The sequence below is a fragment of the Rutilus rutilus genome (assembly GCF_951802725.1).
Source record: "Rutilus rutilus genome assembly, chromosome: 17".
Lineage (NCBI taxonomy): Eukaryota > Metazoa > Chordata > Actinopteri > Cypriniformes > Leuciscidae > Rutilus > Rutilus rutilus.
The window spans coordinates 21,799,020-21,816,069 of NC_140230.1; the positions used below are offsets into that span (position 1 = coordinate 21,799,020).

General features: G+C 37.6%; 1 protein-coding gene across 3 annotated transcripts in view; it reads left to right on the top strand.

Annotated features, from left to right (window-relative positions):
- The first annotated feature begins 80 nt into the window (after nt 1–80).
- Nucleotides 81–17,050, top strand: part of invs (inversin) — a 28,739-nt gene continuing 11,769 nt past the window's right edge. For 2 of the 3 annotated variants that reach the window (XM_084385035.1, XM_084385036.1), the window contains exons 1-10: nt 81–251; nt 1,401–1,512; nt 6,210–6,294; nt 7,849–8,015; nt 9,316–9,489; nt 13,666–13,833; nt 13,928–14,108; nt 14,227–14,336; nt 15,577–15,748; nt 15,989–16,144. In XM_084385035.1, the coding sequence (XP_084241161.1) occupies nt 1,510–1,512; nt 6,210–6,294; nt 7,849–8,015; nt 9,316–9,489; nt 13,666–13,833; nt 13,928–14,108; nt 14,227–14,336; nt 15,577–15,748; nt 15,989–16,144 (1,216 nt within the window). In that variant the 5' untranslated portion in view covers nt 81–251; nt 1,401–1,509. Of the gene's footprint in view, nt 252–1,400; nt 1,513–6,209; nt 6,295–7,848; nt 8,016–9,315; nt 9,490–12,136; nt 12,226–13,665; nt 13,834–13,927; nt 14,109–14,226; nt 14,337–15,576; nt 15,749–15,988; nt 16,145–17,050 lie in introns of those variants that run through there. The other variant, XM_084385037.1, reaches the window with a different exon arrangement.

The following is a 17,050-nucleotide window of genomic DNA, read 5'->3' on the forward strand; positions in this document are numbered from 1 at the left end:
TTATCAAAAAACTACAATCCCAGTATGGAATGTATGGGGAGAATGTGGTCCTTGGTAATTGTAGTTTTATTTACATACGTGCCCAGATGTGTTTGCGGTATCAAGAGTTTTTGGAGTATCATTGACCACAGCGGGGCTGAAGTTCCCAAAATTATGAAAACAGCGAAAACACGGCATTGCGTTGAAAACGTTTGTGATGTTTAAAGTCAGAGATGGAAATATCAGATTAATTGTGTTTCACCTTGAATGTGGTAAGTTGCATCATCGTTTCCCAACTGTATAACGGGATTTTTGAATATTTAGCAATCAAGCTACATGCAAACACATCCAAATGCGGGATTAATAAATGATTAAAAGTTCATTGACACTGTCATTTACTGTCGCTGAAGTACTACGGCAGTTATGTAACTATGTTTGCATTTGTTAAAATTATTATTATTATTATTTTTTGCAGCTTAGGCACAAAGAGTTCATGAATATGTCAGTGAGCCCTGCAGCTGATTCATAAATATGACTTTGTCTTAGTGATGTGTCTACCAATCCAAACTCACCATGTACAACCTAAACAAACAAACTGTCAAGTGTCAACACTGTTATTCAGACACAGTGTACATTTGTTTAGGAAAAGTGTGTGAGCTTGTAAAATTCCTGGAAAATGGGTTCTTATAATTGTACAGTTTTTAATTCTGGCTGTTTTATACATACAAATGAGATGTCTGTTATCTGTATCGTTTCTCTTTAGTAAAGGACCTAGTAATGTGTCTCATTTGTATCAGAAGAGTTCTTTAGTAAAGGACCTAGTAATGTGTCTCATTTAGAGTATCAGAAGAGTTCTCAACAATGTCAATGTGTCAAATTGTGCTCAGATTTGCCAAGGTACTAAAGCCTGAGATATCAATATGTTAATTAAGAGTTTATTTTTAGAGCTGCATAATCCAGATGAAGCGACACACTGTTACTTTACTTCAAATAATGACACACTGATTAATTCTTCTAAGGAATTTTAAAGGATATCTGAGACAAAGTTGAATGAAACACAAGTGAGAACAATGAGCAATGCAATTTTCCTCTTGGTATTGTTGACATTTTATCTTTTGTTTTGCAGTTATTTTAATGCATACATTTCAAACACATCTAGTTCATTGATTGTGTGCTTTAACAGACTAACAGGTGGTTTAAAAAAAAAAAAAGCTGTAAGTTGTAGTCAACAATTAAGATTTCAAAAGTCAATGTAGTCTATAGTTTTGAATCAATGTAGTCTTATAGTGTCGTTTGACCGTTTTATGTCAGCACACTCCTATAAGTCGGCCTTGGCATTGAGCACTGGTAATGTTTGGCACAGTAGGTCAGAGCAGGTGGTTTGTGCTCTGTGTGTGAGTGATCCGCTCTCTCTCCTGCAGAACACTAGATCAGAGCTGCCAGGGGGACCTGCGGCTACGCCAAGCCCAGCAAGGCTTCACTTAGCTGGGTAACATCTGCTAAGGCCACCCCTGCCTCCTGGACATCACCATGGTGAGAGTCCGAAAACAAAAGCTGTGCTGAGATTTATGAGAGATCATGAGTATATTATGAGTTTTAAAAGTGTTTTTACAGACTTACATTTTTTTTGTGGTTTAATTATTAACAACAGCAGTTTTGTTAATTTTATTAGAAACAGACTATGCTGCGAGTATAAAAAGCTTGCATGTTACTGACACATTAATGTCTTTAGAGATTTCAACCACACTTCTTCTGTCATATCAAAGAGTTATAAATGACTCTTTTTAAATATATTGTCACATTAACAAGATGCATTTCACAGAGTAAAATAGCAGGTGCGAGGAATGCAATTAAAAAGCTGTTAATTATACACTTGTTGTGAGGTATGGCCTACCAGAACAAGAAGATTTCAGCTTTTGGCAAATTTTACTTATAAGCTATACTTTGTAATTTGGGTATTCTAATTCTAAATCAGATACATATTTTTTTCACATATGTATATCATTTTTTTAATGTGATAACAATTTACATATACAATATGTGCTTAATTTAGAACTAGAACTATACTTTATGTATATATATATATATATATATATATATATATACACACACACACACACATCATTTTTGTTTGTATATATATATATATATATATATATACACACACACACACACATACAAACAAAAATGACGTCCTCACATTTTGGTATGTTTCATTGCGTCATGAGAAACGATACAATTGGAATGTGGAATGCCCATTTTAGTTTGACCCTTGTGTCTCTTTAGCCTCAGCATGTACAGTATGAATGAAAACAATCCATTCAATGGCCTCAATGTTGAATGTGACCCCTTATATTAATATTTAATGAAGTGAAGGGTAAGTGAATGTTTCTGAGGGAAGCTTGGCTCTCTCCAGGGTTAAGTGAGCTGTTAATAATTGATGATGTGCTGATTTTTATGGTTCTTTGAGCGTGTTAATAGAATAATGTACTTACTGACTGCACCAATAGAATAATGCAGTTAACGTGTGTTTTGAGAATAACGTAATTAACATGTGTTCAAGGGGTTATTGCTGAGGGAGAGAGCGGGTAGATACACACATCTACATGATCTTTGATGGAACATAGTGTGTGTCGTTCATTGCTTTTTTAACCTTATAAACACCCAACTGATTCAAATCTTGTTTCATCTTTTTCATTTCCACTGTGTCTCTCTCTCTTCTTCTCTTTTCCCTCTCTCTCGCTCTTTCTCATTGATTTTCTGTTTGTTTTTCAATCACATTATTTCCCGCGCACAGCGGTGTAGCCAGCGGCTAAATGGCCCCTCTCCTACTAATTGGACGTTTAATTAGATCACAGATTTGGCCCAATTAGTCGCTGTAGGGAGGACAGGGGATAGCCTGGGGGGCTGTGTGTGTCTTTGGGTGCGTGTTTATGTGAGTAGAGAGAAAGCGAGGAACGGAGATACAGAGAAGGGGGAGCGAGAGAGAGAATGGGAGGGTGGAAGAGAGATATCTCTCTCTAGGCTGCCTCATTAGAGATGTCAGAAAGGGTCTGCCATGATACTTCCCCCCTCGCTATGAGTCCAGCCCAAGAGACCTATCAGAGCAACCCGTCCCAAGTGTGCTCCGGGGACTCAGACCGTGCCGTCTCTCAGTCTCAGGAGCAGCTGCAGTTCAAATCACTGCCGTATTACCACCAGCCTCAGTGTATCAGTGAATGATGCCATACCTTCGTGAAAACATACAGAACAAGGGTGTTTCCTTTGAGGTGGCACTGTACTAAAAGTTCACTACAAAATATTATATCAAGTAGGCAGCATATCTTTTGCCTCCCATTTACTTATTGTGGTCTCTGAGCTGATGGTCCTAAAGCATGGTGTGAGTGTTAGGGACAATGTGATTGGCTGATAAAGCTGTCAACGAGATAATGGCTGTCTATCATGTTCACAACTGGCCTGCAACTAGACGCGTGGCCTGAATGGGTCAAACTGGTTAAAATGCATACTTGGACTCATTTAGGCCGTCTTTGTCCAGGTAACCTGCTTGTTTGGATTGAAATGAGCTTGAAATATCTTTTTGAAATGAAATGAGTTTTTTAGAGCGCTTTCAGCTCTGAAATTAAAGCACATTTGTTGGCTACTGAAAATTGGTGACTTAATTATTACATTTTGAATAATTTCTTGATTTATACTCATAAGCAAGATGGGAATCTGTGATTGGACAATAAAAGACAATTCTGGGAATTCTGTTTTATGTATTGATAGCAATATTGAATAAAAACGCTACGCGTTGGTTTATTTATATATATATATATGCACAAAATTCTCTACCACTGTCCTATGTGCAGTGTGTTTGTTATACGTCTTAGATTTCACACTTTCGACAGTGTGTATTGTTTAACTGTTTAATAGCGCATGTGTTTTTCACTTGTTGTGACTGACACATTTGGAACTATATAATTGCATTACTTTGCCCATTGGAAGGCACACCTCGTTCACCAGAGGGGCTCATTTGTCGCTCTGCATTGTGGGAGACGACAGCTAATGAGGCACAAGGTGATCATGTCAGTCAAGACACACTATGGATGGCATCCGCAGGGATGCTTGCATGCATCCACAGCATGGAGTCCTTTCTCCTTGGAGAAAGTATGGAGGATTTGCCCTCTGGGCATTAGATGAAAGAACCGGTGTCTCTCAGCGAGATACTTAGAAGAGATTTGAATAAAAGCTCTGTTTTTGGAAAGGGAGAGGTTGATGTGAATCATACAGATCTGCTATTGCAATGCCAGGCACTGTTTTACTGACAAATGTGCACACAGCTCAACTTCTGACCCTGTGGTTTGTTCTTCATTATTATTTCTTTTTTTCTCTCTCTCTCTCTGTCTCTCTTTCTCCCTAAATCCTGACTTAGCTGGTTGTTCAATAAGATGCTGGTGGGGAGTCATTTGGCTGGGCTAGACAAGCTGGATGCTTGCCCATACAAACACACACACACACACACACACGCACACATTTAAGATGAAGTGCACTCCTCCTTGTGTAGAATTCTTAATGTGTTCCAGAGTTTCAATGTGAAAGTCTAAATCAGTGTTATTTTGTGACTCTTTATCACATTTTTAAAAAATGTAATACGTATACTGCTTCTTTTCACTTCAGCATTTCTGTAAGGTATAAAAACAGTTAATATGACAGATGCTGTATATTTTTTTGAATTGTTATTGCTTTAAATGTTATTATTAAATGAACTACTAGCTAGTTGCAATGATTCACACTTAAATTTGAAGCTGTGATAATCTACAACAGCAAAGGTCGTTAATTAAATTAGTCAAAAATTAGTATGCGCCAATTCAAATGCATCACCGATATAATGACAGTATAATTTATATTCGATTTTCCCTCTCCGTTTTTTTTTTTATTGATTTAAAAAATATGAACATGTTGAAAATTACCAGCTTGTTTTCAAAGAAGTCTGAATCCCTTTTATTTTTTTAATTTGAGAGTCGTTTGATTTGTATGCCAGGCATTGTTGTTATTAAGCCCCAGTGTGTGTTTGCATGTATGTGTGGGTCGTAGTCTGGAGGAAATCGAGGAAAGCTTGTGGTCGATATGACCGAAACCTCCATAAAAACCTTTTCTCACGGAAAATCACTTCCCACGCGATCACGCACACACTCACTCACTGACGTGCGGTCGGACGCAAACACACTCGCCAGTACACGTACAGATAGAGCTCATGCATACACCTTTGTCAAAGGCATCCCCCTGCTGTCTTTTTTCCACATCGTGATCCCAAAAGCAGACTGTGTGTGTGCATGCTTTTTTTGTGATGTCTGATTTCCTTCGTTTAAGTACGTAGAGTCATATAAAGCTGAATTATAGTGTATCGGAGAGCATTTAAAGGCTTTAATCAGAACATACACACACAAAAACACATGCTACTGAACTAGATGTAACTCTTAGTAGTTTTATGAGTCTGCATTAACTAACCCCAATTACCCTCTCATGAGGTGCGTGAGAACAGAGCGCCTAATTAGTTGTGTCTGTGCGAGAGAGAAAGAATGGCAAAGAAAAGGGGAATGTATGACTGGGTTATAGTGCTCATTGAAAAAGTTATTTCTGCGGTCATAAACATGCCTGACACACATTTAGTGTGGATTTGTGTACGTAATAGATTTTTTTAAGTCTCTTGCAATATTGATGAGCATGAATAAGAGATGAGTTGGGCAGGGTGTATCCCAGTGGGGGATTTGCCCCCTCCTTGCTACTTCCTTTCTGAGGATTACCCAGAATTCCGGCTGAACCACTAGGAGTGGTTCAAAGGTTGACTCAGAAAGCGTGAGTTTAGATTCTAGGCCTATGCGCTTGTTAAGTCTGGACGTAGGGAATACTGATTCTGGGTCCAAGCCTCCATTCGTTTCAATTGAGAATACTATCTCAACAGCATTTGACAAGCACGATTTATTCATATCACACTTTTAAGCTAAGCTTTTAAAAGGTTCAGTGCATGCTATGGAGATAAAAGTTAGGAGATAAGATCATGATTTTTCAGTAGTATTACACCACACCATAAGTGTATATTAGCACCGTTTGTTGTTTACTTTTGGTATCTAATAGAGTACTTGAACACAGAAACGGTGACACGTGACGTCAGACTTAACAAGTGGATAATCTTGATGTTTGGCCCCTGAGTAAACATACTGCATGACCTCTGATGTGTGTTTGTGCACCAGGCGATGCTGCTCCCCCAGAATCCATCTCAGGTGCATGCGGCCGCTGTGAATGGAGACAAGAACACCTTACAGAGACTGATCACAGGTATCACACATATTTCCATGCTTATAATGCTCCATGTTTTCTGTGTAAGCCTGTGCGATATATCTTAAAAAAGGCTTTTAATTGGTTTTGAAATGTCTCTTTTGCTCACCAATGCTGCTTTATTTGATCAAAAAATATAGTGAATTATTAGTGTAATTACGGTGTAATTATCCTTACAATTTAAGTTTTATTTAATATATTTTAAAATGTAATTTATTTACGTATGGCAAAGCTGAATTTTCATTCAGAAATCATCCTACTATGCTGATTTGCTGCTCAAGAAACATTTCTCATTAGTATCAATGTTGAAAACAGTTGTGGTGTTTCATAATACTTGTGGAAATTCTGATCTTTTTTTAGGATTATTTGATTAACAGAATATTCAAAAGAACAGCATTTATTAGAAATAGAAATGATTAGTTTCAGTGTAAAAGTCTTCACTGTCACCTTTAATCAATTTAATGCATCCTTGCTGAATAAAAAAAAAACTTACTGCCCCCAAACTTTTCAATGGTGTGTGTGTGTGTATATATATATATATATATATATATATATATATGTATATATATATATATATATATATATATATATATATATATACACACACACACACACACACACACACTTTTTTATCAATTTGACAATATTCAGCATATATATATATATATATATATATATATATATATATATATCCACACACACACACTTTTTTATCCTTTTGACAATATTTAGCATATATATATATATATATATATAATTTTAAGCTATTTCAAAGTTATATATATATTCTTTGAAATAGCTTAGTCATTGTTACAAATAAAAAAAATAGCTCAGAAATAGCTCAGTCATTGTTACAAAGTACGTTCAAAATGTTTAATATGAGAATTAAAATACAGTAAAAATCTAGTTAAGTCAAAAATCTAAATGAAATTAAGAATAATGTTTAATAATTTTCATTTATATACACCATACTTTATAAGAATGTAGTGAATTCAATGAGGAATTTATTTCTTGACCATTGAAGTTTATTCTTCTTTACTGTAAATATATTGTGTGACATTACATCTGCCATGTTGCATTGTATGTTTTTTTTAAACTTTGGATGTACTAACTACAACCATGTAGATAATTTACTCCGATACCAACAAATACCATTTAGCAATTTATGGAAGAACTTTCTGTAAAAAAAAAATCCTGCTCTGCTCACAGTTCTCATAATTTCAAATTTAATTTCCATGGCCTTATGGGATAGCAAAGTGTCCACTGGTTCACAATACCTAAAAGATGCAGTACGTTAACCAGGTAGCGTGAGCGTTGACGGTCAGTAGTAAACTTAATAACCACTCAAAAATACCATTAAAATCATTGCGAATATAGCATAGTTTTATATGGCCAGCAAAATCGTCTTAAATCTACTGTGAATATTCAATACATCACTCACTATTTAATATATCACTACCTATTTCATTTTATATTAAGTGTGGATTCCAATAACAGGCTAGGGTTGACTCATTTATGTGTGTGTGTGTGTGTGTGTATGCTTTGTGTTCACAGCAGAGTCTAGTCTGCGGGACAGCGAGGATCAATTCGGCCGGACTCCTCTGATGTATTGTGTTCTGGCTGACCGCTTGGACTGTGCAGAGGTGCTGCTTAAGGCCGGCGCAGCCGTCAACAAGACTGACCACAGTCAGAGGACTGCACTGCACCTCGCAGCTCAGAAGGTGACACACACACACACACACAGCCGTCTGTCTCTGAGCTGATCCTGTTTCTGATAGACACTTACAAAAGGTTGGTGTTGTTAGGGTTTACTGCCCTCTAGTGTTTGTGATGTTGACACATTTCTCCCTGAGATTTAAATATGAGAGCGCTTGTATGTGTTATGGTATTTAATAAACAGGATGGTTTGAATGAGACAAGAGGATTGGATAGGAGAGCAGAGTGGAGAGGAAAGGAGAAGAGTGTGAGAGAGGAAGACAGGGAGGGACTGGATTGATGGGTAACACTCTGACATCTAGATCAATAAGAGCTGTAGCTCAGGGATTAACAGTCTAATTGGGCTGGGAATAGAGACTGAGAACCCTGACACACACACACGAGGGCTCTCCCTGGAATGTTTTACACAGGAGCTAAGGAGGCCTGGGAGGATACTTGATGAGAGGGGAGGGCCATTCGCACTCAGACACATTCAGACCCTTTAGATGGATAAACAGCCTTCTCTATCCCAAACGCAGCCCAAGAATAAAGCAGTGGGTTTTTTGACTCCATTTAGATATTTTGCAGGCTTTGGATGATTTATCATTTTAGTAAAATGCTGATAAAATATCTGCTTATATAATAATTCAGTCTAATGACTTAAAGTAAAAAAAATTAAAAAAATGTAGATCGGGGACTTGATTGTATTCAGTTTTCAGTTGTAAATTGCAAACTTGCAGTCGATTGTAATAAAGGAGGCAGGGTTGAAGCGGACTAAATGATGGGAGAAGTCAGGCACACGTCCGGACAGAGAAGTCAGTCGTTTCACCAGAAGATAGAGTTGTGATATTTTGATAAAAAATTTATGAGGTCTAAAAATTGGAAAAAATGAAACGCGATGTTGCTGTGTCAGGCTGCTTGGGATGTTTTGGTCACCCCACAGTTTTTTCCTTTTTTTTTTGTTACACTTCTGGGGGAAATCAACTTGCAAATACCTTTGGATATTAAGTACAGTCATCAGTGTCACGTGATCCTTCAGAAATCATTCTAATATGCTAATTATCGTTGTGCTGTTTAAATCTTTTGTGAAAATGTTTTTTTGGGACTTGACAGAAGCCAGACATAAACTTGCATCATCCACATGGACACCACAGTTCAACATATCATTGCATGGGCACCAATAGCAGCACCATAGCAAAACAAAACAAAAAATCTTCATTAGGATGTTGTGATCCTCCAATCATTACAAACAGACAAAATATTTCTGCAATTAATGTTAAAAGTTGTTGATTTGATTGTATTCTTGCATGTGCACATGCTTTTCAGGGCAACGTGCGTTTCATGAAACTCTTACTGTCGCGCCATGCCGATTGGCGTTTGAAGGATCTGGAGGAAATGACTCCGTTGCACCTGGCAACCCGTCACTCGAGCTCCAAGCCTCTGTCTCTGCTCCTCAAGCACATGGCACCTGGTGAGGTGGACACACAGGACAGGAATAAGGTACCGAACGACACACACAGATACAGACGCTACACATGCTCGCTCACACACTCAGCGGCTCGTATATAGATGGCTTGGGTGGGGATCAGGGGTGAACGTGAGGTTAGGTGGTGTGTGTATGTGTGTGTTTGTGGTTGTGGTTGTATATATGCCGTAAAGCAGCAGGGGGTCTGTGCACCCTCTGATGTTTCTCTGGAGGATATGAGCTCTGTTTAAATTGTCTAATAAAAGATATTTTCTCAGAGCTGCTGCGAGAGCTTGCCAGGCGCCTACCAGGCTCAGGATCTCATCGCAATGTTAACCTTATGTGTGTGTGTGTGGAGTGATTGTCACACTCGCTGCATGCCAAAGACGTCTTCCACGAATCACAGAGACCAACCCAAATTCACAACAAAGACGATATGTATGGATTCCACCTCAGAATAAAAAATATAGCAGATAATTGTGAGATAAATCTTAAAATAACAAATTCCCATTGTGTGAATAAAATTGCAATTACAAGTAATAAATCACAATTACAAGAAACAAAGTTACATTTACAATAAATAGTTGCAATTATGAGAAATAAAGTTTGGGGTTGGTAAGATTTGTTTATGTTTTTGAAAGCTTGTTAAGGTTGCATTTATTTGATAAAAATACCGTAAAAACAGTAATATTGCGAAATATTAATACAAATTGAAATAATGTTTTAAAGAGTAATTAATTCCTGTGATGGCAAAGCTGAATTTTTTAACAGCCTTTACTCCAGTCTTCAGTGTCACATGATCCTTCAGAAATTATTCTAAATTCAACATTTCTTCTTATTTTCAGTGTTGAAAACAGTTGTGCTGTTTAATATTTGTTGGGAAACCTTGATACATTTTTTCAAGATTATTTGATGAATAGAAAGTTTAAAAGAACAGCATTGATTTAGAAATCTTTTCTAACATTATAAATGTTTTTACAGTCAATGAAAAAAAGAAAGAAATAAAGTTGCAATTGAGATATAAAGTCGTAAGGGTTCTATGTGCCGTACGGGTTCGATGAAACTGGAAAGAGTTTCTTTACTCTTCAATCAATAGCTATAGTACTAGGATTAGCAAACACAGACTAGATTAAGAAGATATACGCTGGTCACCATAGAGCAAAAGGAGAGGTTGGAGAGATGCGTATATGGGCCCCGTGCTTTCCTGGGAAACACTGCTATCAACTGCTCCAGATTACCAGACCACATGCAGCTTTATTCACTTTGGCTCCAATTACTGTAAACATTCACCCCAGTTTACTTTCCGATGATCTACGCACATACAGCGACTCTTTAGATACGCCGTCATTTAAAATCTCATTCCACAGACAAACTGCTCAAAGCTACCAGGGTTATTAAGGCTCCTGTTTTAAATCATGATTCTGTGTGTGTGTGTGTATGGTTGTGATTACGCTAGCATGAGTGTGTGCGCGTGTGCACACTGTGGTTGTATCAGTGCTCCCATTGAGTCACATAAGGGAGTTTTGTTTGAAGGCCTTTATCCGTCTGTTGGTTTTGTAATAATTTGATAAGCAGAATCATGATTTCTCGTGATGAGGCTTGTTCTGTGGCCAGATGCAAAAAATAGCTCATCTAGTGCGTCTTCAGTCTTCACTTTCCACATTGGCTGTTTGTAAGTTGCTGAGGAAACTTGAGTGATGGATGAAGAGAGAAGGGCATGTGTGCTTTTGAGGTAACCTTTTTCAAAATCAAGTTTGAAATCAAACTTTATGGTGAAGATGGTTGACCAAGGATGTCCTGCTGGTTAAGCTTGTGAAGAAGCTGGAGACCAGCATCTATTTAAATGTAACCATTTATCAGACAGAATCCAAAAATATTTGTAATACTGACAAGAATGAATTTTGACCTCTGGCCAAGCTGGCCTGACACACAAAATAAAATGGCATTTGAAAATCTACAACTGATACACATTCACATTTCACATTTTCAAAATATAAAATTGGAATTATTAGAAAGTATCATTTTAAATTAAATTGTATTCAAGTTCATTCAAATTTAAATTAGACTACTTGAAGTTGAAATGTATAATTCTAAGTTAAAATCAAAATGTTACATTTTAAAGTTGTTTTAACCAAAATATTCAGTAATAGAGCACAGAAGGAAAGAGGTAATATGTAGAATGATGTACAAGTTCAGAAAGTGCACGTTTTCCAAAATGTCACAGTTGCTACTTGAATCTGCTTTTCCCCCCAGATTAATACAATTCAAAACAATACATTATAACTTTAGGTTGAATAAAATGTAACATTTACATGTAATTTAATTTAAACTTAATGCTTTATAACTTTAAATTTAAAATTTAAATTTAAACGTACAAGTACCACTTTAAAGGGGACCTATTATGCCCCTTTTCACAGTATGTGATATAAGTCTCTGGTGTCCCCAGAATGTGTCTGTGAATTTTCAGCTCAAAATACCTCACAGATCATTTATTATAGCTTGTCAAATTTGCCCCTATTTGGCTGTGAGTAAAAACATATTTTTGTGTTTGTCCCTTTAAATGCAAATGAGCTGCTGCTCCACACACCCTTTCCAGAAGAGGGCGGAGCTTGTGCTTCCTCTGGCAACAACAAAACTGGAGAATGTCACAGCCAAAATGTCAGAAATGTCAGTAGCAGTGTTCAGCCTTAAATGTTCGAACTGGAGTTGGACACTGATGAAGAGACTCAGGAAGAAGTAACTTTTATAATACAACTGGACGTTTCTGAATGGTTAGTGAATACATTTATGTAGTTGTTGTCAAGTTAACTTTATTCAACTCATCGACTCATCGTGTACAGTCATGTTAATCTAAAAATCTTTCAGAAACAACTTTTGTGCAAATCAAGCAATGAACTGACCCTCATTTGTGAAGCAGTCCGGTGTAAAATGATTTGCTCAAATACATATCACTTTAACGACTTTCTCCTGCACATTTCCTACATAAATGAAGTTCAACCACGGTGTTCTCAGTGGCTCAGTTGCCCGGGAGTCTATGGAGACTCTTATGTTCGTTGGTACATCCAATAACAGAACATTTGTAATGTTTTTTGGCGTAGACATTGTATATCTCCAGCTGCTATAGCGAGGAAACAGAAATGGCGGACTGCTGCGGCTCACTCAGAGCGGGATCTATGTCAGTCATGGGCGGGGCTTCAGTAGGTGTAAATCTGGAACCGCTCGTTTGGAGAGACTGTTTATGATTAATGGGGATTATAAAAAAAAGGAGTGTGTGGATTTTTACCATTATAGGCTGTTCAAACACCTTATAAAAGTGAATTTTGCATAATAGTGAAGTAAAATTCAAACCTAAAAAATTTAAATGAATTTAAACTTAAATAAATACATTAATTTATTATGTTTTCAGCAACTAATAAGAGTGTAGTATTATCAGCTTTGCTTGACACATTTACCCTTCAGTTTTCCCCTAAAATCAACATAAATATGTGAAAAAGAAAAATCCACGTATTCGGTCTGGGCCTGGTGGTATTGTGGTTAAAGGGATGGTTCGGAGTAATTTCAACCTAGGGTCCTTTGCACCATGACCTCGAGCCAAACGCCCCCCCAGAAGCTTTTTTTCCCTTGGTCACAAGTGTTATTTAAATAAACTCCTGATGTACTTACAAACTTTCCAATGCCTCGTTTTATGAGTACAGAACCTATTTGTACTACTGTAGAAGTTTGGTACCATTCTGGGCATTATTAGTGGGGTAATTTACGAGATACAACCTTGGATCCATTAGCGCCTGCACTAAGCCATTCGGCTGATATTTCTAAATAAGCTCTAACTTTAATAATGTTCGACCAAGAGAAAAAAAGCTTCTCGGGGGGGTGTTTGGCTCGAGGTCATGGTGCAAAGGACCCTAGGTTTAAATTACTCTGAACCATCCCTTTAAAGAAGGTCTTGACCCTCAAAGCCCAGAGGGAAGTGGCCAACTAGTTTGATGTGATATGATAAAGAACGAATGCCAGCACTCCTTTATTTGTGTTTTTGGAAAAGCGCCATAATGTTATTTTCTTGATTGCAGTTCATTGACAGCTCGGTAGCTGTGATCACATTAAGCCCCAATTTGCTTGAAGGCCATGAAGCAGCTCTGTAGCCACAGTGTAACACGAGTGAACAGTAAAACTGGAAATGTAATCTTTGAAATTGAATGTTGTTTGTTCTACAGCAGACAGCGCTGCACTGGAGCGCCTTCTACAATCACCCCGAGCATGTTAAGCTGCTGATCAAGCACGATTCAAACATCGGGATTCCAGACAGCGAGGGCAAGATCCCTCTACACTGGGCGGCACATAACAAACACCCCAATGCCACACGTACGGTGCGCTGTATCCTGGTAAGTCCACACTCATAACCTCACTAGTACTCTTCACTCTTAAAGTATACGATTATAGCATCGTTGGTATGTCCCCCATTTGTGTATATTGTAGGAAGCTGCTCCCACCGAGTCTCTGTTGAACTGGCAGGACTATGAGGGACGCACCCCTTTGCACTTTGCAGTGGCTGATGGGAATGAGGCGGTGGTTGAGGTCCTGACTTCATATGAGGGTTGCAGCGTGACAGCCTATGACAATCTGTTCAGGACACCACTGCACTGGGCGGCACTGCTGGGTACACACATTTACACTCATGCACATGCAGAATTTGACTGCTTAAAGTAATTATTTGGAATTTAAATAATTTGCTGTAAGTGTAGATGTTAACACAAGGTTTGTATGTGTTTGTGTAGGTCATGCAAAGATTGTCCACCTCCTGTTGGAGAGGAACAAGTCTGGGATGATCCCATCGGACAGTCAGGGAGCAACACCTCTGCACTATGGAGCTCAGAGCAACAATGCTGTAAGACATTTTTGAGTTTGTAAAATAACATCTAGTTTGATTGGACCGTGAATGTTTTGCTTTTCATTTGTTTCTTTTTATCTGGCTCCATCAAATCTATTGGAAAAGGTTGTGACTGAACATTTAGTCATTTAGCAGACGCTTTTGTCCAAAGCGACTTACAATTTAGGACTAAATTAAGCGAGTCATCGTGAAGAGGCAAAAACAACGTAAGAAGTGCTCAAAATACGAAGAAGAGATGGGTTTTCAGCTGTCTTTTGAATGTTGTCAGGGATTCTGCATTCCGGATGAGGGTGGGGAGAGAATTCCACCAGCATGGAACCGTGAATGAGAATGTTCTGGAAAGTGATTTTGTGGCTCTCTGTGATGGAACCACGAGACGTCGCTCGTTGACCGATCGCAGGCTTCTGGTAGGGATGTAGACTCGTAGGAGCGAGTGAAAGTAGGAGGGAGCTGAGCCTGTGGTAGATCTGTAAGCAAGCGTCAATGCCTTGAACTTGATGCGAGCATCGAGTGGTGGCCAGTGCGGAGAAATGAACAGAGGTGTGACGTGGTCCCATTTTGGCTCGTTGAAGACAAGACGAGCTGCAGCGTTCTGAATCATTTGTAGAGGTTTGGTTGCACATGATGGAAGTCCAGCCAGAAGAGCATTGCAGTAATCAAGCCTAGAAATGACCAGGGCCTGGACGAGACGTTGTGTTGCATGCTCAGTTAGGAAAGGCCAGATCTTCCTGGTGTTGTGCAGTGCAAACCGGCATGATCGAGCTGTCTTCGAAATGTGGTCTGTACATCAATTTAATAGTTTTTTATTAATTAATTAATTAATTCATTCATATATGCTTAAACAGATATAAATGTTCCTTTATTTGTTCATTTTATACATTAATTAATTCATAATATTTTTCATTTTTCATATAATATTATTAATATTATTAATATTATTAATTTTGATATAAATTATAATTTATATATATATATATATACTATTTTAAATTGGGATTATTAGTTTTTTTTTTTTTTTTTTTATGTATACACATACAAATATAATTTGGGATGATTAGTAATGTTTTTGTTTGATGAACATTGGTGTCTTTTGTGAGATTACAGTTATTGCTGCCATTTTATATTAAAAATACATAAGCTATTCGAGGCAAACAAATCGCTATAACACATATCCTATTGCTTTATTTAATTGGTTTTATGTGATTTTACCTATTCATTGTGTTTTCTGTCTGTTAAGGACACAGTTGCAGTGTTCCTGAAACACCACTCTGTGCGAGATGAGCCCGATCTGGAGGGACGAACAGCCTTCATGTGGGCTGCTGGGAAGGGCAGCGATGATGTCATCAAAATTATGCTGGATCTGAAAAAGGACCTGGACATCAACATGACTGACAAATATGGAGGGACAGGTGTGTGAGAGAGTTACACACTCGCAAACACATACACACACTCAGATTGTCATTTTGAACACAATTACCCATTCCTGGCCTAAACTGGTTAGTTTCAGCTCAGATCAGTGATAATTGCATTTTCTTTTCAATCAAGCAATTAACAAGCCATTTCCAATGTATGTACCCCCCATACAGCCTTAACAAGAGTTGACGGTTTGTTCGCTGTCTTCATGTGCCCCTGTGTGTGTGTGTGTGTAGCACTTCATGCGGCTGCTCTCTCAGGGCATGTGTCCACTGTGCGCTTGTTGCTAGAGCAGGGAGCCATGGTGGATCCGCTGGACGTAATGAAACACACGCCACTGTTTCGTGCTTGTGAGATGGGCCATAGAGATGTCATCCTAACACTGATCAAAGGTTTGTAACTCCCTATAGACAATGCTGTCCAGGAAAATAATAAAAAAAATGCAAAAAAAACAATGAAAATCATTTTACCTTAGACATTTAATAATTTAAATGTCGAAAATCCCAAATATATTAAAAATACAAATACAATTTAAGTATTTTTAAATATAGTATGTTTACATTTATTTATTTGTGTGTTTATTATTTAGACATATTATGTTCCAAGTAGTGTTAATTTTGTCAGCAATTTCTTTTTTTTTATTTAGTCATTTAGTTAATAAGCTTAGTCCTAGTCCTCAAACATACTTTTTAGTTTTTTATCATATTTAGGCAACCTTGTCCTGTTTTTGTTTAGTAAAACTAAGACACAAACTAAATGTCAAGTCAAGTCACCTTCATTTATAGAGCACTTTTAACAATATGGATTGTTTCAAAGCAGCTTTACAGTGATAATAGGAAATTACAGAAACAGATTGTTTAGGCTTTACAACAGCTCTAGGATAAAGTTATTGTCCAGCTAAAGTTAGTTTTGATTGATTGATTCACTTCCGTTGCAAAGATCATTAGATATTAACTTAGGGGCCGCTAACACAACACCGTTCTAACAGAAAACCCTCAACGCGCTCCGGCTGCCCATCCGCACAAAACAGTGCCTGGTGTCTCGAGAACGCACTCCCTGAAATAGGTTCGATGTCTGGGCATTTTAGTCTAGTTTTAGTCAATGCAAACTTAGTCACAATTTCGTCATACGGCATAATGGTTAAATTATTTTGCTCAAATTTATAATCACAACAATATTGTCATTTTTATTTCATCAGAATTATTGCACTTTCACCTATAAGCACAAATCAAGAGAATCTCATCTCGTATGCATGGTTTATTTTACCTCATCTATTTTCCTGATTTATTATAGGCTAT